At 36.8% G+C, this 26722-nt stretch overlaps 1 protein-coding gene across 1 annotated transcript in view; it reads left to right on the forward strand.

Moving 5' to 3' along the window:
- Positions 1 to 21935, forward strand: part of ZDHHC17 (zDHHC palmitoyltransferase 17) — an 80562-nt gene extending 58627 nt beyond the window's left edge. Inside the window, exons 11-17 of the mRNA XM_083819360.1 lie at positions 6207 to 6331; positions 9320 to 9382; positions 10282 to 10375; positions 14303 to 14386; positions 14771 to 14928; positions 17040 to 17134; positions 18808 to 21935. Of these exons, the coding sequence (XP_083675486.1) occupies positions 6207 to 6331; positions 9320 to 9382; positions 10282 to 10375; positions 14303 to 14386; positions 14771 to 14928; positions 17040 to 17134; positions 18808 to 18946 (758 nt within the window). The 3' untranslated portion in view covers positions 18947 to 21935. The remainder of the gene's footprint in view (positions 1 to 6206; positions 6332 to 9319; positions 9383 to 10281; positions 10376 to 14302; positions 14387 to 14770; positions 14929 to 17039; positions 17135 to 18807) is intronic.
- Positions 21936 to 26722: the final 4787 nt, after the last annotated feature.

Genomic DNA, 26722 nt, shown 5'->3' on the forward strand with positions numbered 1-26722 from the left:
CTTGCAGTTCTTCCATATTCATATGAAAATATATGTATTTCCTATGTACCAACTTACTCAGATTTTTATTTCTGGTAGCTGTCCTGATTAATGTAATTTGAAGTTTATGTCACAGGATAATGTTTATTGTCCACTAGAAGTAGTCAGCATAGACAATAAATTACATTAATATAAAAGTCTGACTTCAGAACATCAATAAAATACTGTGCTGCTTTTGTAACTTAGGGTAGATGTCACAAAAAAAACCACCTTTGCAACAGTCTTTTTGCACGCAGAAGTAGTAGTAGTTTAAAACTTCAGTTCCTACTGATTGCTTTCATTAGAGCTGACACAATTCTGTGTGACAAGCAGCTTTAATGACATTACTTGAGGCCATCTTCCTTTAATTGATGATTTTAAATTGGAAGTCTTTGTAATAAGATTCCAAATTCATTCTTCTTCTTCTGGAAAATTGCCCTGTAGCTTTATTGGAAAAAAAAGAAATTGCATGCCTGCTCTATTTTTATAGCATGAGGCACAGTATTGTGGTTGGGGAAAGGATTCTTGTATTTTTACAGCTTTATATGATTACTTACAGCAGACCAGAGTACTACTACTTTATACTCTGTAATGCTGATGTAATGAAACTTGTCCTGGTAGTTTTCCTGAATGCTGACAATATCTTGCTCAGGAAAAAAGCACTAACTTGAAACAATTGTCAAGGAATGCCATACTGGAACTTTAAGTGTAATATTATAAGTAATGTGAGTCTTTACTGATCCAAGTGATACATTTAATGTTCAAGTATTTGTTAAGAATTCTCTTTTCATATAGATATGTTTAGGGCATCTGAAAGATCATCTAGTCTTCTGGATTTAAGCCTAATGAGGCAGAACAGGGCAGTGTATCGTAAAGAACATAAAAAACTGACGATTAGCAGCACATTTTCTTGAATTTCAGGGTGGTCACGTGGAAAATAAGGCCTTCTGTAAGTTAGAAGACCTAACGGTATGTCTTTCAAAAGACCAATCTTGAAAGTAAATTGAAATAGTTTATATGAATCTAATGTACTTAATTATGTGAATGTTTCAGTTGGATTGGATTTTTCCCTGCGGTTTCTAAGACTAATTTATTTGTTAAAAGAGAAATACTGTTCTTGATGGGAATGAGAAATGTGTGAGCTGGGTATTTATGTATGAATCTGTGTTCCCATGCTTCCCTTCTGCTTTTTTTGTGCATAACAAAGGATAGTTATGTCTTGCTCTTGTAGTGTATCGTAATCTTCTACTGTTTCCAAAGCAGGAGTAAATAATAATAATAAAAATCCCGCACACTGAATCATTATGTTTTAATTGATTTTTATTTTTAAAGGGGAAAAAACAGTTGAAAGTACACTTTCAAATAATAAATGGAGTAGAATTTAACATTTCATTCTGTTCTTTTAGCATTTACAGGTAGTATGTTCTCTTGTGTCCTGTAAAAGTTCAGGGCACATACACTGAGTTAATATCTCAGTTGTTCATACAATCTTTTCAGTTACAGCTGAACAAATAGATCCTGTTGTGTCAGAGGTTCTTTTGCTGCTCTGTTTTTCTAAGGTGTTAGGGTGTACTGTAACGCAAAATATTCATAGGATAATTGTTGTTGTTGTTCTACCCCTTCCATTTGATGCAATTGTGAGTATGTAGTTTTCAATATTTATGCTTTTTTGTCATGGCATACCACTTGCAAAGCTAAGGTAAGGAGATAGAAACCAAATGGTCTGTATGTTAATAATTTATTGTTGACTGATGCTTTATCAGTTACCTTTACATTATGACAAATACACTTCATTTATTAGTGGTATTTAGGTGAAGGAAAACAAGTACTGCACGTTTTTTCAATTAGTGAAAGAAATGGTAGTTTTTAAAACTGGTTGTAAGAGAATTCATGATGATTTCCATGCTTTCACAAAGCTGTTACAGTAGCATAATGTTTTAAAGACAGTAACAAGCCAGTTGGTACAGTTAAGCAGTAAAAACAAAGCAGACAGTGTCAAAATTTAAAGGTTGCCGCCAGGAAAACAACAGAAAGTCTTGCATGGAGAAGGAAAGAAGGCAGTGGCTTTGTTTCTAGAGGAACTAAAACCAGGGGAAAAAAATCCAAACCCCAGTTCCAGCTGTCCATGACTTACGTTCCCTTGTCAAAATATTTTTTCTAACTAAAAAGTAAACATTTCTGGGGTGGAGGAGATGGTAGTGAGTTCAATTACTTTTTGGAAACTAAAGGGTTTTTCTTTATAAATAGAGGATGGAGGTGAGGTGGAGAGCCTTTGCAGATCTTTTGTTGGTAAAAAAAAAAATGAGTATAGTCTAATAAATACCTATCAAAATGAGACCTCTCGTGTACCTGTCTTCTGTTGCCTACCTGTAGGCTCGGATCCAGATGTACAGCTGTTATGAATTGGCAGATTCATTAGCCGGTATTGATCTGACATCTTGTGTTAGCTGCAGATCTTGCTCTTTAGGAGAAAAGGACTTTATTACTGGCTTAGTAGCGAGTGGAAGAGCATATCTTGGTTTATAATGTGTGCTTTGGCTTGGTTTCAGAGTTTGTTGCAGGGTGTGTAGCTGTGATACCAGGAATCAGCATTTGTTTGGGCCGTTATAAATAGGCTGCAAGTCAGGATAAAAAAATTACCTGATCACGTGTTTGCATCACTCGTGGGGTTTGGGGTGGGGTGGGGATCGCTTGTTTGTTTTTCTTTCTTTCTAATGAGAGAGTCTCTTGATTCCAAGTGGTTTCCTGGAATAATTTTCAGCCTGTTGTTCTTATAATTAAAGGATGCTGATTGAGACTAAAAGTAGGAAACATTTCATGCTTGTTTCTGCCTTGCCCCTCACAGTGAAAACCAGGGAAGCCTCATAAAAGACAGCAGATTGGTGATGGTGCCAAAGGTAAATGCTGTATCATGCTTTTTGCAGCCATTAATATGGTAATGTGGTTTCCTTTGCCTAGTTGTAAATGAGGATGTTAGGACAAATGAGGCACTGTCTCTGGAGAACCAATTCCCTCCTCTGTAGCTAATGCTAAGCTACACGGGTTTTGTTATGTATGGAGAGTTTTGAGAGATGTCTATGATACAAGTTGCAAAGATCTCTTTGAAAGTAAATATCAGAGGGGAATTCATAATTAAAAAAAATAATTGCATGGCACTGCTTGTCTGACTTGAACATCTTAGTGCTGAAGCTGGGAAGTGGATTTTTCTTTATGTAGTGTCTGAAGGCATACAAAATGATTTAAAGTAAGTGAGGTGAATCTCACAATTGGAGTTTTGTTCACACTAGATGCTAGAAATGTCATAGAAAATACAAATCTAACGTTTCTTTCTCCTTTGAAGTCTGGATGGTTTTTATCCCTTCTCCCCAGCTTTGATTCAAACCTCCGGAAAAAAAAAATAGAAAAAAAAGGCAAAACAAAACGTATTTTTAAGGTACTGATGAAAAATGCTGTTTTTTTGTCTTCCTCACATATGTAGTTATTGCTTGCCTATATGTAGATATATTTTTTCATATGGACTCTCAACGTCTCCCGTCTGTGGTACTTACCTGCCACAGTTTAGATGGTCAGTATAGCACTCATCTCAGAACACCACAGTAAAAGGCAAAACGTAGACTCTGTAGGGAGTCTCTTAGGCTCTCCATGTATTTTATAGAGTAAAAAGTGGGAAGGGCACATGTAGAAAAATTCTGTGTACTGAATTTCTGCTCCGGTGGTTTGGATCCATAGACAGCTTCTTGATCACGTATTGTCCAAAGTTTAGCCAGTAAAAACAGAAAAAAACTATAACCTTAAGGTTTCAAAACTGTTTTATTGGATAGAAAATAAATTGTATTTTCTCCTATCTTCTTTAAAAGTCTAGACATGACGTATAGTAATTAAGGAATGGTCCATAATTTTTTTTTTCAGTTTTGCCTTTATTGTTTGTAGCAGATGTCTGATTAGGGTATTGTTAAAGGAAAAAAATCACTGTTGTGGCAAGAACACCAATGATAATGTAAATATAGCAAAGAAAATTTAATTTCTCTAAAGCTATAAAAATAAGTTGAACCAGCTTACTCTTGGCAGCAGGTAGTTTTAGAAGAAAAAGAGGAAGAAATTAGATTGTATAAATTCTGCAGTCAGAGCTTTTCATCTGTAATGTATGAAATAGAACTGTGAGTGTTCAGTTTGTAGTATCGCTGCTTTTTTCTTTTTTTCCCCCTATTACAAACTTGCTGGAAACAGCTTGTTAGAGGAAAGATTAGCCTTTAAGAAGTCAATAACAACATTCTACTATATAATGTATGTTATTGTAATCTTAACCTAATTTGTCAATATTTTTATTGGAAACTTATAGCCAATATCTCCCCTCAATGGAGAAGGGAAACAAAAGTATTTTGGGATGCACTTACAGTAACAATTGGACTTTGTTCTTAGCACTGGTGACTGGAAAAAGGGAAACGTCACACCCATTTAAAAAAATGGTAGAAAGGAGGACCGGGGATCTACAGAACTGTAAGCCTCAACTCTGTGCCTCAATGAGAAGAGTTTACTGAGAGCAGCCCTGCAGAGAGGGACTTGGGGGTTCTGGTGGACAGAAAGCTCGAACGTGAGCCAGCAGTGTGTGCTTGCAGCCCAGAAGGTGATTTCAGAAGTCCCAAAAAGGCCTTGGTTGCATTTACTGATAATTCAGAGTTCTTTCACACCGTGAGAGTGGTCCAGAAAGATTTGAGAGGCTTACTGTTATTCCTCAGAACTTCTATTTTTTTTTAGTTAATATTTGCTTATATCTATGCCACGTAGGTTTATTTACAAATGGTTTATATGATCTTTTTCTTCACACTGTTTAATGCCTTTCTTAAACATTTTTCCAATAATACAAACAGAAGATAATAGATTTTTAGATACATAGTAGAATATATTTGAGCATCTATTCTAGTTTCAAAATCCAGTTTTTCTCAAAGCTTGCAAAAATGTTTTTGTTCTGTTGTTTTTAAAGTGTTCTGTGCCATTTCCATACAGATTTTTGCATGATATTTTTAAGTTTTTTAACAGATAATGCTTGTATACAGTTTTGTAGCACAAACACATCCATATTAAGCTTTAATTACAGAAGTCTTAATGACTCCCAAAGTAGAGAGGAATAGTCACTGACATGACTCAGAATAATAACGTAGTTTGAGTGTGCAGTGATCTGTGACACAGTAAGAAAAGTGTCCTTTTTGCACAGATAATTCTTTAAAGTCTTCTCCCATCAAAGCTTTGTCAAATACGGCATCTCTTTGCAGGTATGACTGGCAGCTGTAAGGTATCTTTAGTGTTGGCCAGGTCCTTTACAGGTTTATCAGACAGAGCAAATACTCTGATTTTCCCATTTTAGTGGAAGAGGTGTATCTGAAGTATTTGCTTTTCTGGCATCACTGCTAAGAAATGTTCTCATTCTGAGAAATGTCAAGTGTTAGAACCCTATGCACGTTATAATGAAAATCATTCATCACAGGAAATATATTTTAAAGCTAATGGTTTTTTTCTGTCTTTATATGGTAGTTGATTTCATAAGCACTTCCAGGTTCACGGGGTCCTGTGTTTTTCTAAGTATTAGATGTATTAGTATATTAAAAATAGCTTCTGTTGGTGAGAAATACGGGTATTGCCTTACGACAGGACCAGGTTTTAGATGGTACCTTTCTTGGAGATAAGTGGTGGTTGCAAAGTGATCGCCAGGCAGCATTGTGCCACAGAGCACAATCCCTTAAAAGGCTAGAAATGGGCCTTTTTGTCATCTAACTGGAATTTCGAGCAAGTGAAGACAGAAGCAGTCAAATGACAATCTTATAAATAGAACTTTGAGATGTTTATTGTGAAAACAGGAAATACTTTTAAGGAGATAAATTTCATGGAATTTAATTTATTTAAAGAGAAAAATAATTACAAAACTGAACTGTCATTATTCATTTTTAGAAGGATAAGTGTTTTAGAAGTGTCTCTTGGAAAACAACATTTAAAGAAAAATAAGTTTGGAATTTTGAGCAATAGAAAATATTGAATACCAATGAAGTTCTTACAGCTGTGTTGAATTTTGTTAATTCAGAGCACTGACTCCAGAGCATTTGTAAAAATTCATCTTAAGTTCATTTCAGAATTATTAGTGGGTGTTCTCAAGAGGAAGTTTGATTTTGAACTTTAAATTCCTTGACTTCAAACACATCTCAATTTTTTCTTTATACACCTTCCGTTCCTTGCTAATAGTGTTGCACTTTTCTACAATTTTGGAAAATCCTGGAAATCTGATCCGGGAATCATCAAAGCCACAGAAGAACAAAAGAAAAAGGTAAAGCCACGAGCTCCGTCAAACGTATTCTTCAGCTGCCTTTGCCAGTTGGTCACAGTAGTTTGCTGTTTAGTATGTGAAATTTCAGTAAATTGTTGTATAACAGTAGGTCTAAAATGTTGAAAATTTCCCTTTTCTTGCAGATTTCTCTCTTCCATTTGGAATATTCGTTCAAGTCTTACTGGTCCAAAGTTGCATTTAGATTGTTCTCAGTAGAAAAATAGAATTACAAATCAGATTTTCAACAGAAAAAGTTATAAAGCAGTTGGATGAAAATGCAAATGTAAAGGTTTAGAATTTTGCCTTACTGAAACATACGACCCATTATGGATTATGTGTTACTTATTGATTCTATAAAAACTTTCCAGACTTTCAAGCACCTCTAGTTTTCCTTATGTTTGTCTCTAAAAGTATTAGATTGACGAAGATTTTAAGTGTAAAACAACCAAAACCACAGGCAGTCTGGGGTGGTTGTTTTTTAAAATATTAGAGAAATTATGGATGATTTTGAGACGTTTCTAACACTTTTTAATGCTAATTAAAAATTATTATTATTATTATTATTTATTTCTAATATCTTTTGGTTATGGATTGTTCACAGCAACTAACCTGAGCATTGAATATGCCAAAATTATACAAGCAGCAGAAACAGTTTTTGTTTCATTCTAAGTTTACTAGAAGCTCACGTACCACCAAACTGAGTTTTGTGCTTCCCCTTCATGCTTACTTGTGAAAACACGTGTGGATTAACATCAAACCACTTGGAATTATGGCCTTACAAAGGGATAAATATATGATAGCCTTTAAAACATGGTTGCGATTGCTTAAACGATTTTTTCTCTGATTATTACTGAGTTTTGTTGGTCAATATACAGATGGCTGTGCAAATTCCCTTTCTATTATTGCAAATTTGCCAAAGTAAAATCCAGACTAAATTCTCTTCCTTCAGTGGGTCTAAATTAAATAGAACAATCAGCACCTGCACCTGGACTCAGACTCAGCAAATTGCATGAACGTGCAACTCATTTGATCTAAGTGCACAAGTCGTTACGTGTGGGTGCAAAAGCCTTGCTGAACTGGATAGGAAATATGAAATGCAACTTCCCCGGTTAGATGAATATCATCATGAATATTTTAGATTTCTTATGTTGCAGCTAACCCAGCTGTAAAATGATCTATTATCAGGGGCATAAGCCACTGGTTGCAGTGTAGTGCTATCTCTTGTTTTCTTAATTTGTCTCCAAATGTGTTTATGTTGAGTTTGCCTTTAGCTTTTGAACAAGTAACCAAAAAAATTCTTCTAATTCCAGATGACCAAGTTAAGTATATTTGGAAATGTTGCAGTAAGCAACATTTTTCAGATGTTTATTCTTTTGATATCTCATGTTCTCTTTTCATCTAGGATTTCTATGTTACAAAATAACCTGAGTTACTCATAAAATAAGTAAATTAATAAAATAAAAAAAAATCCCATTTTCACAATCAAATCTTAATAGTTTGAAAGCACATAAAATAGACCCAGGGTTTACAAAGCACAAAAGTGTGGCAGTAACTCAAGTATCCTGGGTCTTTGTCTTGTAAGTTTTACAAAAAATTATATTTAAAAGTGCTTTATCTACTCCTGGTCAGCTCTGTTCTCATGAGCTTTGGGATCTTGCTTGTGGACCATACCGAACTCAGGTTCAGTAGGAGGTTCCCGTGGTGGAGATGAATACTGCACCAAAAGCAACTAGAAATACAACAAGCAAGGAGAAAAAGTAGTCCAAATTTTGGAGTTTATTTAAGAAGTGTTAGAAAATGGGAAAGTTGTTCCTTGTTTGCCTGAAATCAGCAGGGAAGCTTTAAGACAAAGCTCACCCCTGGACTGTTGACTGTAGCTTTTACTGGCTACTTGGAGGCAAAAATTACCATAAACATTTCCTGACCAGTTAAGTGTAGTATTGTGGAGGAAAACTTCTGTGGCTTCAGTCCTATTACCCATCGTAGAGTTCATCATCTAATGAAGGAAGTGATGATTTTATTGCTGTGGTGAGAAAATAATTAAGAACTATCTTACTGCTATAATGTTAAGAACGATATTAATAATTAAGAACTATATTACTGCCTCTCCAGTTAGAAACCATGTTGATGCATAAGCTATACGTGGTTTGAAAGGGAGCAATAGACTGACCTCTTTGCCATTAGGCTATTTATGCTGAGTAGATTCCTTCTGGATCAAGGAAGGGTACTTTGGCAAAAGACATTTTCCGGATATTTTCCATATGTTGCAAATGTCATTTACAAGTCTCATGTGGGACAGATTTCAGCTGCTGAATTTTAAAACTTGTTGGAAGCCATTTAATGGAGTAATACGTTACTTCTATTCCAGCAATAAAGTAGATACTGAAGGAGTGCACAAAATAAAAGAGCTGTCGTTTAGTGTGGAGGAATAGGGATGCTTTGGCTGATACCTATTTATGTGCATCACTTGAGCCATGAGTATAACATCTGGAAGAGGTTTGGTTTGCATTATTATTCTTTTCTTCCTAGAAACTTCAGCATCTGAGAAAAGAGGTGAATATAGATTTAAAGTTTTTGATGGGATAGCTCTAGAAATAAAGTCTGGTTTTTAGACTGGTTTATCTTGCTAGCTTCATGAAAGGTCTTAATTGTGTTCCTGTTTAGAAATTCAGCTGCATTCATTTTAATAAGCTTAACAATAATCTAGTCAAACTGGTGCTAACCAGTGTGAGGATGTATCCAAATTAATATAAACTTGCTTTTTCTCTAATTAAACCTAGATAGAGAGTAGGAATGAGTATAAACTAGAACCAATTTAGAAGTAAATGTCTATATTGGTTCAAAATCAATTTTGAATGAATTTAAATTGTTACTGTATCTAGAAAGTACCTGAATTTAATGGAGCTCACAACCTTGGTTGGATGTGCAGATATAACAGTGGTTATCAACATTTGTTTGTATACTAAAATCTAATTATTTTTTTTTCAGACAATAGTAGAACTTGCAGAGACGGGAAGTCTGGACCTCAGTATATTCTGCAGCACATGCTTGGTAGTTGCTTTCTCTTTTTTTTTTTTAATCAGTTGCAGCACTTTTTAAAAATAGATTTTCCTATGCTGAACACATGCATGGCCTTAGTAATGCAATATCAGGGACAGAATTTATTTGCTATCTTTAATTTAAGCAGTATTTTCAATAAATAACTTATACAAAAAGCCTTTGCAACAATAAGGAAAAAAGCATTCGTAGTAAATGTAATGTGTTGTGTTTTTTTGGAAAGATAGCTAGTTAATTATTAAGGCAGTCAGTATTTCACTGTAATGCTCTGACCTATGTAGAACATGAATGATGTTAATATTCTTAAAATCAAATCTGGAAAATCAGGTATAAATGTGGCACCTTAAAATCATCTGTGTGTATATACATATGTATATCTCAAAATACTTAACAGATCTTTTCTGTTAATCTTCATTCCATTTTGTATTTCTTTCAAAACACATGCTTTAAAAAAATTGCTGAGAGTAATCTAGCATTGTGAGTTCCAGTTGTTGAATTGCATTCCTGTCTTTAGAAAATAAGCTGGAACAGTTTAGGTGTCAGTTATCAATAATACTGACAGAATTGTGGAACTCAAACTCGTTCTGTACTTTCACTGTTAAAAAGCTGAAATGAAAATGCTTGCTGTACAAAGCTCAGTATTTGGAAGGGATAGAAGAACTTTGGGGAAAAAAAAATCCTTTATATAAACCAATCAGTGTAAAAGTCATCTAAATTAGGTTGTAATCTATAATTTATTTAACATAAACATACGCAGACTAAGTCTGTTAGCTAAGACTGTTAAAAATTGAAGCTAAGTAGTTAACATAATACTTCTTTTGCATTAAAATTTATTCTTTTCCTATATAAAAATGTCAGATTTTTGATGTTCTAAACATTAATAACCATTACAGATACGGAAGCCAGTGAGGTCCAAACATTGTGGTGTGTGCAATCGATGTATAGCAAAGTTTGATCACCACTGCCCGTGGGTGGGTAACTGCGTAGGTAAGTAATTCTCTAAAATATTTTGCCTTCATAATAGATAAAGAAGGGAAAAGCTCCTGAAATTGACCGTGTGTTTTATGGGATTTTTTCTGTTCCTGTTTTATGGTGAAAGTGACTTGGGTTCTGCACAAGCCACAGAAAAACTGTTGAATACTTTTGATAGAAGAAAACTTGCTTTTAGTACTGAGCTTAGCTTTTTTCTACATGCAATTCTCAACATTATTCTTATTTGTATTGTCTCTTTTATACCCATCCTCAAAATTGTTTTGTGTAATTCAGTTTCCTGTATGTATATTTATATTCACTTACATTCTAGTATTTAAAAGATGAAAAGCTTTAACTGCATTTTTACTTTCCACAGAAAGAGCATGTGCTGATTTGACAACAATTTATCCATTTACATAATGTAATTTTTTCATCTTTACTAATAATTTTCTAATGGCAAAGTGTGTATATTCAGAAGTGCAATGATTATAGTACTTACATACAGAATGGCTTACTGATGAGGTGTTATTTTTTTTATGGCCCCTTCTTCCCCCAGCCCCCAGATTCACAGGTATTCACTTATTCTCCCCAGCGATGATGTAAGGAACTGAATAGAACATGAGTAAAGTCTCTAAATTCTATGTCTTGTTTTTTGAGAAACTTACTTGAAATCCTTTATTATGTAGGGGAAGCTTCACAGCCAGGAAATCAATATAGCTTGCTTCATTTTTTTTTAGGACACAAGCAGAATTTTGGGCAGGAATTAGGACCTGGATTCATTGACATTTTAGTCCTTCCAAATACTACTAATAATAGATGGTCACTGTAGTTTGACTGTTGTTATGGTCAAGAGTAAAATGGTCAGTGCTGACATTTGAATTATAACAGCATCACTGAAATCTCATTGAGATAGTCTTGTATCACTCCCTTCTATTTTACATTTCCTGCTACTGTCATTATCTGAGTTACTTTTGATTTCCATTTTGGATGTTTTACAATGAGGAACTAAGGCATCCTTAATGTAATGAAAAACAACAGCACAAAGGCAGAGTGGGCACAGGCTCGGGTTTCGGAGACAACGCTGGGTGACAGCTTGATATTTATTTTTCAAGGGTGCTGAGGAGTACTTGTCAGTGGGACAAAGATCCATGATTTCAATCAGTAACTTGAAAAAGTGTAAAATAACATGGGGAAGGAAAAAAAAACATAGTTTGTGTGTAATAAGAGAGTATGTTAGTAGTAGGATTAAGTTAAGGGGAGGAAATGTGATGTGATTTGGGGGTGGTGGGAGGGTATAGTGTATTTTCCCCCCCCCCTCAAAAACAGTGGTGATGAAAAAGCAGAATCTTCCTGGTCTTGAACAGATCCGGATAACTGGTGGTAAAAGTAAACATTAGGAAACTTGAAAATATGCTGGAAAAAAAACGTAAGAAATTGAACTATGGGAACAGTCCTGAACTGGAGGGAATGATGGTCTAATGACCTTACATGGCTTTTCTGCCTCCAATTTGTTCGTGGTGACTCTGTTTGTAGGATTACAAAACAGAATCCATTCTTAAAACAGCACTCATGGTATGTTTCCCAAAAAGGGAAACGTGAATTATGCCTTTCCCAGGAAGGTTGAATTTGGAAACACTTTGTGTAGTCTTCCTTCAAATGTGTTAAAAGGATAAGAATTTTACTAAAGATAGGATTGCAGAAAGTGTGTGTGCAGGCACCCTAAAAATAAATCCTTTGCAGTTTATTTGCAATGCAAAGAGAGACAGTATTTTTACTATTCTGAAGAGGTTGACAAGAAGTGCAGACTATTTAAAAAAAAAAAAAAGGTAATTGGGGCAAATACCTTCAAAATTTTCAAGTCTCTGGAGGTGATTGATTTATACCTATGTTTTTAACTGAGTATCAAAATGGCATTATGCATTTTACAGTCAGTTGTTTAATAACTTATTTTTCATTTTCAAACTTGCAGTTACGTTTCAAACTCAAACTGTAAACTTGCAACAGAAATCTAGTTTACAAGTAACAGCATGAAAGGAGCTATAGCCAAATTTTATACTGTTATGTCACAAGTTGTGCTGACAATGTACTGAATTATTGTTTGGATAGCAGTAACTGAAAAGGTAGGTCTTGTGTACGTGAGAAATTACATTATGGTTTAGAAAAATGATTTCTTCCCAAACCCAAAAAAGGATTCTTCTCCAAGGGGCTAAAAGTAGGAAAAGAGGAGGAAGGAATGAACAAATCATCCAAGTCATGCAATGTGTAAATCTATCAGTTAAAAAATAAAAAGCAGTTGTCTTTATTATATGTTATTACTTACGTATAATATAAACAAAAGCATATAAAAGAAATTAGCAACTATTCTTACAGCATTGTCTTAACTGTGAAGGATCAGTGACTGTGTTCCTGTCAGACCAGGGTGAACCTGTAGAAAACAGTGCTGTGTTTTGCTCAGTTTTATGTAAGATAAAAAAGGAATTTCTTTCCTTTAGTGATTGTGATCCTTTCTGAAAGTTCTTTCTTTTCCAAAAGAAAGTCCAGTTTCCTTTTCTGATGTCTTTTAATAGTTACCAAGGCTGTACCTGTCTTATTTCATAGGTTTAAATTCTATGTATATGTTTTCACCAAATACCTGGATTTCCTGTTAAGTAAAATTTGGTCCAGGATCATTGGAGATGCTACTGCAAGGAATGTTTCATCAAACACCTATCAGATGGACCTCTAGGTCACCATTTAAGTTTCTTTTTTTTTTTTGATATTTTTTCTTAATGAAACCTAACTGTTCCAAAACTTAGGATGCAAGTGGAAGTGATACCTTAGGGGCATTCCCAAACACTATTTCTGGTGTGCTCAGAGCTGACTGAAGGCAATGTTGCAACATATTTTACATCTGAAGGAACTTGTTTGATTTTCAAGGAAATGTCGTGTTTAGTCTAGCTTGTGTTTGTGTATTTTTCCTTATCTCTTATTTATGCAGTCTTTCAGTTCTCTTGCTAAAAGCACTTGATTTTCTGCCTCCAGAGGATGCTCTTGCTTTAGCAGGCAAAACATTTGACATAATGAAGAAGTAAATGCTGTGCTGGTAAATGTTGACAGCCAAATCTTCTTTAGCCCATTACAGTCTCTGTTGGTTTAGTTCACAGCCTAGAGCTGTTGGGAGGTTACAGCAGTGGGCATATTTTAGAGACAGAAGGAAGGTTGAGTCCTTCAAAACAACAACATACATAAGAGGCATCTTCTTAGCTCTGATGATGTTAGATGATGTTAGAAATAGATCATCCTTTAAATAACTGATTTTTCTTGTGTTTAAATGCAGTCAGAATGTTCTGGTTTTTTTATGCCATTCATTATCTTAGCCAGCTCTTCAGGGCTGGTCTGTTCTGTTAATATCTAACTTCTTTTAGATATTTTATTTTCAGTTAGGCTTAACCATGTTTGATAAAGCTAAGTTTTGAGTTAACTTATTATCGGGGGGGGTGTATTTTTTTTATATTCCTATTTCTTTTAAGGAAGTGAACTCTGCAGTTTGGCTTTTTTTTTTTTTTTTCTAATGGAATTCTAAAAAATATATATTGATGTGTAATTCCTGGCTGTTCAGGGTTCTGCAATAGCTGTTAACCAACATTGTTAAAAATATTGTCGTTTAATAATTGTGTTGGCTCATGAAAGAGGCTAAAAATGAAATGCATTTGTGTGAATTTCAGCTGTAATGCAACAAAGTGAAGTAAATAAGTTCTTTGTTCTCAGTAGTGGGAAAAATCATAGTGAAATTAGCTGTTTCACTTGTCTTTTAAAGTAATACTGGCTTAATATTGGAGAGTAATATTTCTATATTCAATAATGAACAGTACATATAAGTAAGAAATTAAGCTACTGTGTGTATTGTTGTCTTTCTTCTGAAAGTGGAGTAATTTGATCCCCGTTGTTCTTGTACAACTTTAGGAGCAGGGAACCATCGCTATTTTATGGGATACCTGTTCTTCCTCCTATTTATGATCTGCTGGATGATTTATGGATGTATCTCTTGTGAGTAAATAGTTTTGTGGATTTTTTTTGACTTTTTTTTTTAATTGCTTGTAAATACTTAATTTCCTGGTATGGATTTTTAAAGATTTTTTGTCTTATCAAAGTTTTTGATATTTTTTATTCTGGAATTGAACTGCATATTAATCATTTTCTATACTAGGTAATTTAAATTAGATGATGTTTTTCTTGTCCTAGTTTATTTTCATCCTCATAGCATGTATCTGCATATGTCATATATTCAATGACTTGGGAAAGGAAGTGAGAACAACTAAAACTCTTCTGTTTTCTGATTTCATGTAGCATGTTCTAATGTGGTCTTTATGTTGATGTATAGTAAACATATCTTAAATCTTTTTTATGGTGTTTGATCCCTTTTTTCTCTAGACTGGGGTTTCCACTGTGAGACAAGTTACGCAAAGGATGGATTTTGGACCTATATTACACAGATTGCTACCTGTTCTCCTTGGATGTTTTGGATGTTTCTAAACAGTGTTTTTCACTTCATGTGGGTGGCTGTGTTACTCATGTGTCAGATGTATCAGGTATGGAAGAGCACTTCCTTCATAATGCTGAGTCTTGGGAGTGACATAGGAATATCAAACAGCTGTCATTTACATTTTCATGTTCATTATGCAAGACCAGGTGTTCAGTCTCTCAGCCACAGCTGAAGGAGGAAAGTATCTGTTGTCTCTGCACAATAGAAGGCATTGTTCTCTTCTTGTTCGCTTTTTTTTTTTTGCAAGAGGTTAAAATACTTACCTCCTGCTTTCCATTCTAAGAATGACAAAAAGGCAAAATAGACCAGAGAAAAGCAATAAAGACTAATAGAAGCCTAGAGGATAAAATCTGTGGATAGAAGTAGGAATAATGCAGTATGTCATTAGCATTAAGAGGGTGGTAACTTCAAATGGGATGCAGTAATTTCTTACACTGCTTCAGGGTAATTCGTCATCACATGACTTAACTGTAATCTCACCAAACCCATTTTCTTCTGTAACCTTTTTAATGAAAGACAAGTCATACTGGAAGCCTTTCAGTATGACTTGTCAGTAATGAACAGTGAGACTCACTGATTTAATCTGTCCAGAGATCCTGGAAATGAAAATCATCCTATAAGGCTTAGGTGAAACTTCTTAGCAAATTTGAGTTTTGTCCTCCTTTCTCTAGAATGGTTATTTACAATACATGCCAATTTCAGTCTTGCGTATGAGCCATTCGGTCTTTTAGAGGTCTTTCTTGCCCAAGACAAATGAGCAAAGGTAACTGCATGCATTTCATTTGGCTTTCAAACCAGTCTAAACCACCAGACTTCTATAGCAGGGTAAGCATGTAACTTTACAGAGAGCCTTCTGTCATGTTTGTGTCATGATCTATTCTATTAAGTTTTGCATTGAGGATTCCTGTTAATACACTCTGTGTGCAGGTGAATCTTTGAATTACATGACACCTTGAAAAATACATCTCATAGTATTATGTATCATTAATGTAATTAAGTGAAATAAGTTTAGCACTTTTAATTATTAATACATTTCCAAAATTAATACACTTCTAAAGAGTGTTACATATAGAAAACATAGGATTGTTTAGGAGAATTATTTCTTTGGAGTTTGACAGAGTGATGAAATTGATATTCTCCAAATTATTTCTTTCGCTGTGCAACTACACAGCCCCTGCTGTTGCTGCTTTTTTTTCCTCTCCATTGTCAAGTTTTGACTTGCCCTTCATATTGAACTGGCCAGGGTTCTTGCCAAAGCACTGCATACAAAAGAAAAGTAATTTAAAACCTTTGCTTCCAACTTCAAAAGTTGGCCATTAACACCTCATTTATATACATAGAAATGAAACTCCACTGGGTTTCATGGAGGCAGAGAAAATTCTTGAGAAAATAAGTAAATCTAAATGAGGCAGGCAAACGCAAATTTAATTTTCTCAATGTCCTTGCTTTTCTACCATCCAGCAGAGTTGACTTTTCATATTCCAATGGGACTTAAAAGATTTTATCTTGCTGTGGTATAAGGCTGTTAAGGGGGTTCTCATATTTTTGTTTCTAATTACATCACATTACAGTAAGTTCCAGTTTTATATCAGATACCATGTTAGGCTAAAGTAGTTGGAAAGTTGTTACAGAAAATCATAGTCTGTGGGCCAAATGATTGTGGTTTAAGACAAACAAACTAAAAAACCTTTTTCTAGTCGTCTTTTTATCTTGCAGACAGAAAAGTTATGTTACTGCAACAAAGATATAAGTTGGAGGGAAATACACTACTGTTGTATACCATACTATAATCAGAATGTCAAGAGGAAAAGAAAGTGATTCAAATGCTATGTGAAGAAACTCCTGAATCTATTATTTACAGCACACGTCATCTGACAATGTATCAGTCAGTCATCTCTTTGTTATGAACTAACAAGTCACAGTTTGTTCAATGATCATGATTTATTTCCAATCACTTTGAATGTTAAACCTTCTGCACAATCTGGTGCAGCTGCTGTATGGTGTTTTATGTTGGGATTTGACAATTTCTGCAGACAAAAATTGTTCTTCAAAAGCAAGAATATAAAAAACCAAATCCTTTTTCAGTCTGTCTTGTGCAGGACTTGTCTGCCTGTTTTTACATGGGCTAAATTGCTTACTTTATTTTCCTGTCTTCAGATATCTTGCTTAGGAATCACTACAAATGAAAGAATGAATGCAAGACGATACAAGCACTTTAAAGTTACAACCACGTCTATTGAAAGCCCATTCAAGTAAGTTGTAAAGTGTAAACATACATTTCTTGCTTGTGTAGCTGTTCACATGGTTGAATTGTGCAGCTTGGTGAAACAAAACATAGCTAAATACTTTTAAAGGATTTTCATTACTTGGAATGCTGGAGCTGTCAGCAGTTTTTATAGTAACGCATTCTGTCCAGTTAAAGGAAGTGGCAAATATTTTGTGGTGACTCTAGACAGTGATGTATAAACACCAAAAATAGTGCTCTCTAGCAGTGATCGTATTTTACTGCAGAGTTTATGGGGAAATAAACCAAAAATACTCTCTCTATAAATCAGGTGCTTAAACCCAGAGGTACTTAGTTTCTCTGTGCACTAGCTTCCCTTTTTCTTTCCTGTGAGCATACAGGTAGCACTCCCTCTTCAGGAGGAAGGTCATTGACGAAAGCTGGTTGTGGGGCAGGGAGCAGGGTGTCCCAGGAGCTGAAGTGGGTGTTGTGTGGGTGAGATGCACGCCTTTGGGTGTCAGGATGAGGGTGCAAGCAAAGAGAGGAGAGCTCAGGGATGATGTGGCACCGGTATGTTAGCGCTTGTAGGAGATGAATACAACAGCAGCTTGTGAAGTCAAAGCAGGAAATAAATGAAGGCATGAGGCTGGAATATGGGTGGGTTAAGGTTGTGTTATAGAAGGAGCAGAGAAAGGACAGAAAAACATGTCTCATCCCACTGTACATGCTGTGTCCTGTGGGAGCTGCTCCTCTTTCAGGTAGCACCCAAGGGAACAGGAGATAAGAGTGCTAGAAGAGAAGTTTGTGTGATGCTTTTTTTTAATATCCTTCTGTACAAAACTTCTAGTGAGAAACAGATGAGCATCTCTGTATGGTTTAGTCTTCCTATAGATAAGAGTTGTAGCAAAATCAGGTAATTATTTTGCCTGAAGAAAGAACAAAGGTGGAAGACAGGATAGGAAAAAAACTACTGTTTTTATCTCCCAGTTGATGTCGCATTCACAAACCATTTTCACTGGAACAGGTACTATCATAAAAATGGCTCCTAAAAATAACAGCAGGTGTCTAAAATAACTGATTTGGCATCACCTTTCAGATGAAGCATTGTGAGACAAAGCAGCAGTCATCTCCTTGTTGCTTTGAACTGGTTTGGTGTATTACAACATGAGCTTCTCTTCCAGAAAACCATAATTTATTCAGCCCATTTAAAAAAAAAATGGAATTTTGCTGTAGGCATCTTGAATATATGTCATATATATAATCAGTTCAATATATGTGAACTGATTAAGCATCAGAAAGCACTTGAACAGGCCAATCTAATTCGTGAAGATAATGCTTTCTTAATTTTGTTTTCTCTGGGGACTTAATTGATCTTAGATCTACAACTGTTGAGAAAGTATTTATGACAGAAATAAATAGGTATCAATAAAGATGGACACTATTCTAGATAAGAACAGTGGATAGTGGAAGAAATACGATAGCAGATAGTGTCTTGCTTGTGTCCAAGATCAAACATTGATGAGTCTAATGAAGTACTATAGAACTTGTTCATCAGCAAGCACTAAAATATTTTTTTATGCGAGTCAGTTCTTTACAGTTAGGAACTTAGACAATAACTGAATTTGTAAAAAGACAAAAAATGTACTTTGTTAAAAGAGCTATGATACTGCTTATTAACGTGTGTTTTTATTTTGTTTTTAGCCATGGATGTATAAGGAACATTATAGACTTCTTTGAATTCAGATGCTGTGGTCTTTTTCGGCCTGTCATCGTGGACTGGACAAGGCAGTACACAATTGAATATGACCAAACTTCAGGATCAGGCTACCAGCTAGTGTAGCACCACCTTCGTCCTGTGAGCATATCATATCTGAGTGGTGCCTGAAAATTTTTCTCTCTCTCTCTCGAATCCACATCCCTTGAAGAGTAGCATGCTATGTGTAGGGCTGGTGATGAATCTTAAGGTACCTTCTCTTCATCAGAGTTTTATTAACAAGAGTGAAAATGGACAGAATAAACTGCCAAACCTGATAAGGAAGAGGAGGAGGATCAAAAAGGGATTTTAACAGTTCTTAACATGAGAATTATTCGCAACAGCATATTCACAGTATTTGTTGTTGTTTTTTTATTTAAGATCTTTCACAATGGAGCATGAGTTTATTGAAGTATTGACATAAGTAGTTATGTTGTGCTGAGCAGAAAAATTCATTTCCCAATATGAATAATTCCACTGAAACAAGAATTTAGAATATAAAGCTAAATTTCATGATGCAGAGTTCACTGATCGCTATGGTGTAGTTCCTGTAATGTGATTTTTTTAATACAGATTTTCTGTAGTATTATGTACATTGAAAAATGTGCTTTTCAATACTGTGAAAAACATCATGTGGTGGGAATCCCCTGTAATGTGTTACGTTAGAGCAGTAGGGCACATCAGATAATGGTTTTAAAAAGAAAAAAGAACTGCCCACATTTTTTGGTGAATGTTACTGTCACCAGTTACTGGTACAGCTAAACACTTGTAAAGGCCCTGTTCTGAGATTATGTAGTCTGAAATGAATGATTGTGCAAGTAAGAAAAGCTCTTCTGTCAAAGTTAAAGCCCTGCTTAAATGCATGATATACCTGTAAAGCTAGGTTATATAACGTTCAGGAAAAAAAAAGTGGAAAAACTTCATTATCTTTGAAGTAAATGTATAAACAATTTACAGAGTAGCAATGTTTCAGTACTAGGTTTGGTCCCCATACAGTACAGTGTAGTGTAATTGCAGACACGTTCAAAGAGAAATTGCATGGGGGAAACCAAAGGTGTGAGAGCAAAAATCTCAATTATAAAAAGACAAGATGAAATAGTTTTTAATTGACTGCAACTGCAGAAGAAGAAACTAGAGTCATCTGAATTATACTTACTTTGTTTAGAAGTAAAATGATGGAAAACTTAAAAAAAAAAAAAAAAAATGTCCAAAATAGCACATGCACATAGAAAATGTAATGCAACATTCTGAAGAAGATGGTGTATTGGCAAGTGGAAATCACCCTTAATGTTTTTAAGTTCTCATGCTACAGATGTGTTTGGAAGGTAAGGAATGACCCGAAATTGCATTCCAAGGGGGCTTTTCTTGAATGTGATGCACTGATTTTTGTTATGGTGTTTTCATATACTCATAGTGAATTGTTCACTGCTTCCTTAACTATTGTTTACAGAGAGACTGAGAATCAGGTTAGTTTTCTTCTAAGTGCTGTAGCAACCTAGTGGTTCGAGAAACCTGTGAGGGGAGTATGGGGAGGGGACCTGAAAGCAGATGTCTGAGACCAGTGTAAAGAATGTGTATCTGTATATAAATAATTTATCAAATAGTTTTCTCTCTGTGAGTGTGTGTTTAGTATATTTAAAGCTGCTCATTTTCATTTTATTCAACCAAAAAGTGTAGGAAGATATCTAATGAGCTTTTAGTGATGTTAAATATTGCTGTTAATAGGCATTGTGCCCTGCAAATTCACTGCATGTTTGATGCTTGGCAAAATTAGCGTTTTCTGTAATACGCAGATTACAGGTAATAAAGCAATCTAGTGGTATTCCCGCCCCTTGCCTTAGTCAGAGGAGCAGTGAAACTGTAAATAGTTGATGTTCAGTATTTGCAAGTAAACATTTCTTTCTGTAGTTGTTTGTTGATCTCAAGACACACGCTTAGTTTGCAAGTACCAGATATCAGGATTTACAGAAGTGCAACAGTAGAGTACTTGAATGTTTAATACTGGAAAAATCAACATCATCTTGGACACAGTTCTAATGGGAGAGGTTTGGGTATATAGGGGAGGCAAGAAGCTTTTGCTATTTTTGTCAGACAAAATTTGTAATCCCAACGAAGACACGTTCTGTTTCAGTGAAAACAGTTGACATCAGTTATTCATATTTTTCTAATCTGAAAACAAAAAAGCATGAAGGCTTCACAGTGTTGTTTATTTTATTTATCAGGAATGTTCTGCATATTTGTTCACTTTTCACATTTCTGTTGGGGGTCAGTTGACTTGAAGAACTTAAGTCCACTTTATTAAATGTCACCTAGCACCAGAAGAGCGGTTCGGTTTGGTTTTAGTTGCCCAGTAGCATTAACTGCCATGAATTGTGGCACGCCGTCCACGTAAAAAAAGTTTGCAAAGGTGATCTTCGGTAATATGTGGTGAATTCTGCACTATTTACTTTTAGTAGTTCTCTGGTGACAGTTTTGTTAAGACCTGCAGAATTTGAGCAATAGTAAATAGTCATTAAAATGAACTTGCATATGTGAATTGGGGATGTGAAGTTTCCAGTGCAGCTTGTCATTTGTCTTGAGTAATACTGAAACTTTTGATCAGAGTCATAAAATCAAGCAGGAGGGGGGAGCCAGCTATGCAGCATTTTTCTGTCAAGTTATCAAACTTGCAATTCATTTGTTGAACCAAAACTGCATCGCTTCTGAAACTTCATGAAGCTGATCCAGACCAACAACAGATCAGACCAACTTAATCTGATATAGGTAGAATAAATGGGAATTTTGTCTTGGCCCTAAACATGTGCTGTTTCTTTGCAGGTTTCTGTATTCTTTGATGTCCACCAGATATATTTTTTTTTCAATTAATGTGTAAAACAGCATCACTGCATTTTAAGCTATGGATTTTTTTGTATATTCTTTATTTATAACTGTGCCAAGTATTATTTTAATACTGTCAGGATCTTGATGTATTACATTGTGAACAAAAAATCTGTAAAATGTTTAATAAATTAGCTCTCCTTACATAAATTAAATCTGTTAAATTTTGTAAGTTATTAATCAAATAAATATTGACTCTTAGATGCAGTGTTTGTCTTGACTTCAAATGTGATTACACACGGCATCATTTTTATCCAACCTCAGAAGCCATACCTCAAGGAAAAAGCCGCTACCTTGCATCTGATTTTAGCAGTGTTGGTTTCCAGAAAGATTTACAGGTGTCTCAGAAGCTGGCAGGCACCCAGTTCTGTGCTAATGGGAAATCCTGTAAGGCCACTTTTTCACTGGGTTTCGGTAAAGTACACCTTTCTACTACCGGTTAAGTTACTGTTCCCCAGTGAGATTCTCCTTTCTTTTGAGTAAAGGATGCTGGCAACAGAGCTGCTTTCTTAAAGGGAAGGGGATTTGGGGGAGCATGTTAGGTGTTCAAATGTACGTATTTAATGTTGTTTGAGGTATTCTAAGGGTAAACAAGACACCTACACAGGGCTAGTAGATATGACCGAGATGTGCACGTCCAGGCGGCAGTTGCAGCAGACAAAGTGCTTTAATTCCTCTGGTCTGTGCTAAAAGTTAGGTTTTAGTAGAAACAAGGTAGCCATCCAAGTTGTAATTTAATCAGGATATTCATAACCAGCCTATACATTAAAATATAAGGCTGGGACTTGGGTACACTTAATAGGGGGAAATGTTTCTGTGCTTTGTGCTGGGTGTAGGTTCAGTATTGACATTGATTCAGAATTGTTGCTGCTGTTTTTCCCTGCTCCAGATGTTGGTTCTGGTAAGACTGGGCCCAAGTTTAACTCTACCATCCTTTTTTAACGAAAACCACCACCAAGAAAAACTTTGTGTGCTGAAGATCTCCATCAGAGATTTGAGCCCAGCCTTGCCTCCCAGTTGCTGCTGCTGAGGAAAGCTGATTACTTGGTTTATTTACATGGGAAGAAGTGTGCCCTTTGTGTCACCATTATGGCATGATCCAAGTTCACTCTTGCACTTGCCTGCTTTTAAGTGAAATCAGATTTTTATTTTTTTTCCTAGGAAAGCAAAGTCTGTGCAAACACTCGCATTTGGATTTTGGCTGCCTCAGGCTACTAAGGGGAGATCAGTAAAAATTGCACCTCCTGATTCCAAGTTAGGTTTCTTTCCAGTGCCTTGCAGAATTAGTGCTATTTCCACATTGCTTCCGATGCTACGCACAGCTGAGATCTCCAGCTCACCAAGTCAAAGTTCACGTGAGAACCGCTCTCCTTGGTTAGGGCTCCGAACTGAGAATACCTCAGAGCATGACTTCAGCCTGGGGTGAGCGCTTATTCATCGGCCCTTTGTTGCTGCTGGAAAGTTGACAGCAACCAAGTGAAAGCACTTCAGTGTAGGACACTCATTTCTCTTGACAGGTATATTGTCTTTGTGGTTACAAGTGTTCTCTTTTTCTTCATTGCTTTGTCTTTGTCATTAATTTCAGTAACTCCTCGGGATGCAGACCCATGTGGAGCTGTGAGCTATCACTAGGACCCCAGCACAAAATGAGAGGAAAACCCTGGATTTTTAGCCAGTTAAATCACTTCAGATAATTTCTGTTCGTTTTTTTTTAAGAATGAAAAGCTCTTGGTTTTACATAAATGAACAGTGTGCTGGATGCTGGTTTTTGTCAGCACAAATTTCACCCACCAAGCGGTGATGCGGCAGGTTTACGTCACCTACAGCAGCTACACCAGGTAACGGGGAGCGGTCTCATCTGCTCGGTCTGTTACAGCTCTGAGATGTCAAGAACGTTGGTTTGCTTTCCGTCTATGAAACGGTGCCACCCAGCTGTTCACGATGCCTTTCCTAAGAAGAGGAAGCACTTCCAACAGGTAATAAGGCTACAGAAGAGTGATATTATTGTTGTTGTCTTTGTGTCCTCAGCTGCTGGGGCCTGGGTACAGCTTCTGAGTTCGAGCTGTCCGTGTCCAGGTTCGCTCTGTGGCAGGGGGAAGCCTTGCGCCTGGCAAGGAGCCTGCAGCCGTGAAGGCTGCATAAAACACTTCTCTGCCTCTCTCCCTTCCGCTTTCGGCTGCTGCACAGTCCAGAAGGGAGCCAAAGTCTGTGCTCACAAATTGTCTGTCTGCCTCCCTGCAGCTATTTGTAAGGCAGCTGTGTGCACGGCAGGTGTTTGTGGATGGTCTGCTCATTGCTAGGCAGTGACAGGCAGAGCTTCTGTCTGCAGCTGAGGTAGAAAATGTCAGTCCACGTTTCCTTCTTATAGCTTTTTCCTCCTAAGTATTAATAAGCCAGACTACGTGTTATCTCTATTTTCTGGTTGGTATAGTTTCCGGTTATTAGGTGCTGTGATCTGTACGCTATTTTCTGAAATGCGCTTGGGGTTGTGTTTGGTTGCTCTGAAAACCCACAGCTGTATAATGACCTTGGTTGGAGATAAATAGAATAGAATAAAGATTGTAAAAGTCTTAGCGGTGTTGCATGGTGTCAAGAAGGAAATAACATGTACCCTTTATTGAGCTAAGATGCAAAACTGCTTGTAAAGATTTCTGAAATAGGTGAATTTTGTGCTGTATTTCTGGCATGCTCAAGGTGATCAAACAGATTGTTCTTCCAGCATAAGTGTGGATGCATAAATATATTTAGGAAGCTTGAATTGATTAAATGTTCTTTTTTTCATTTTGTCATTAGCTCAAATTTGCATGCAAAGAGTAGCTGCTTCCTTAGCGTTGAGATATTCTGCACATTGGAGATGACTGCATTTGATCCCGATGGTTAGAGTGACACAACCCTGCAGCAGAACTTGATGAATAACGAACTCTTCTGCTATTAAATGGTAATAATTTGCAAGAATTTAACAAACCTGCAAATGTGTTCCCTAAAAGACCCTTATTTTCTATCCTGAATGTAATGCTTCTTGTGACTAGTGTATATATTAATGCAAAAAATCTAGTAGGAGCTTAGCTTGAATGAAAAGTTGTGATAAATTACCACTTCATAACATTAATTCATTTTGAGTTGCTCTGGAAGTTGTATCTTGGCTTTTTTTTTCTGTTGTGTAACAGCCTCCCTCCCCTGTTTCAGGAAGCCAGCTTCTCAGCCTTGTATTTATATATTAGTCCAAAGGCAGACTCATTTGAGGATGGTCACAGAGGTGTAGGCACACGCCTTCGGTGTGATGGAAGAATTGGGGGTGCTGGAGCCTTCCTGCACAACTGTCGAGTCAGCAAAGGAGAAAAATGATTTTTAGGAGAAAAGTATTAAATTCTGCAGTGTGAATAGGTTTCTGCCCAGGTTTCCCGGGCTGCACTGTTGCTTGTGGTCTCGCTCCCACCCCAAGTGTGTGCTGCTTCCACATTACTGGTGTCTTTTTCAGCTGTAATTTTTCTCTCTGTGTGAGCCGTGCAAGCTCTTGGCTCGAGTTTTGATCAGTCTGTCTGTTCTTCCTCGTACCCACATTGTTCCTTTATAACTCATACAAAATGCTCTTTGTGTATTATTTTGACTCGTACATATTTTTCTAATCAGGCTTTTGGCTCGCGCTGCCGCACTACCTCAGCCTGCAGTGGTAGATGTTGCTTGAAACCCTGCCTGCGACCACGCTCACGCCCGTGATTACCATTTTATTGTAGCGTTCCCAGTCGTGAATGTGCCTCCGTGAACTCGCTCTGTAAAGGCTTTTTTTTCCCCCAAAGGTATCATCCTGCGTCCAAAACCAGACTGCTTCAAACCTCATGTCTTCTGTAATGAACTTCTGTTGGGCAGGATGAGAACACAACAGCCTCCCACCTCCCCCCAGACCACCACTTGGGCTGTAACACGAGTTCGTGCCTCCGCACCCAGGCGGCCCTGCTCTGGGAGTTTGCCCTGGTGGCCTCGCTGTGCAGCAGCACATCCTTCACGGGAAGGGATGGAAAGAAACTCGTACAGCAGCCTGTTACCTGCTCAGACACGCTCCCCTGAGGTATGGTGTGTGGTTTTAGGAGCTGACTCCCTGATCTCGTGTGCTTCCTCCTAACAGTAGGCAAGAAGAAGCCCTAAGCTTTGCAAAAGGTTGGCCGAGCAGCCTGAGTGCACCAGTAAATGCTTGTTCCTGGCACTCAGGAAACAAAACAAAACAAACAGCTAAGCTGTTCATACTAAATGCTGGTTACCTTGCCTCAAACGTTTTGCCTCCCAGTTTTAGTACCTCATTCTCACGCAAGGCCTCTGTGTTGGGCTAGACCTTGGTCTCCTCATGAGGAAGTGACTCCTGCTTGTACCACGAGAAGTGAAACCTGAGGTGCTGTCAGCTTAGGCCCAGCAATTTCATGGTGGAAGATGCTCCAGCCCCTAAAATAAGCCAAGCTCACCAGTGAGCTTTCCACTCAAGGTATGGCTACAGCAGAAGCACTTTTCTCCAAACCTTAGCAAACTGCTGCTAATAAACACTTTGGTTAGCAGGTTCGAGGGCCCTGGCTGTAGCAGCCTTCACACAGCTGGCGTGATCACATGGAGTAAGTCTGTGCTTACCCATGCATCGATGTGTAATTGCTAGCGCTCCTTGCCTAGTCAGCTTGACTCCATGTCCTGTTATCTACCAGAACATTTGGAGGCAGGATTTTGTTCTGCTCTCTTGTGGCACTACAGCTGCCTCTGGCAGGTGCAGTCCTCAGATGGCTGTAATCCTCCACGGTTTTAGGAAACCAAGGGGTGTAACGCTACTGGAAAAAGGCCAAAAGCTTCTCTTAAGATTGCATTTGACATGTTAGTCTGGAGCTTGGTCAACGGTTAAGTAGGTATGTTATTAATCTGCAGCTGTATTGGTACAGTACTCCTGTCCAAAAAGCAAGTCCTGTGCATAATAAAACCTCAATACCAAAGCAGATGCAATCCCACAGAAAA

Source organism: Anser anser (genome assembly GCF_964211835.1).
Source record: "Anser anser genome assembly, chromosome: 1".
NCBI classification, from domain to species: Eukaryota; Metazoa; Chordata; class Aves; order Anseriformes; family Anatidae; genus Anser; species Anser anser.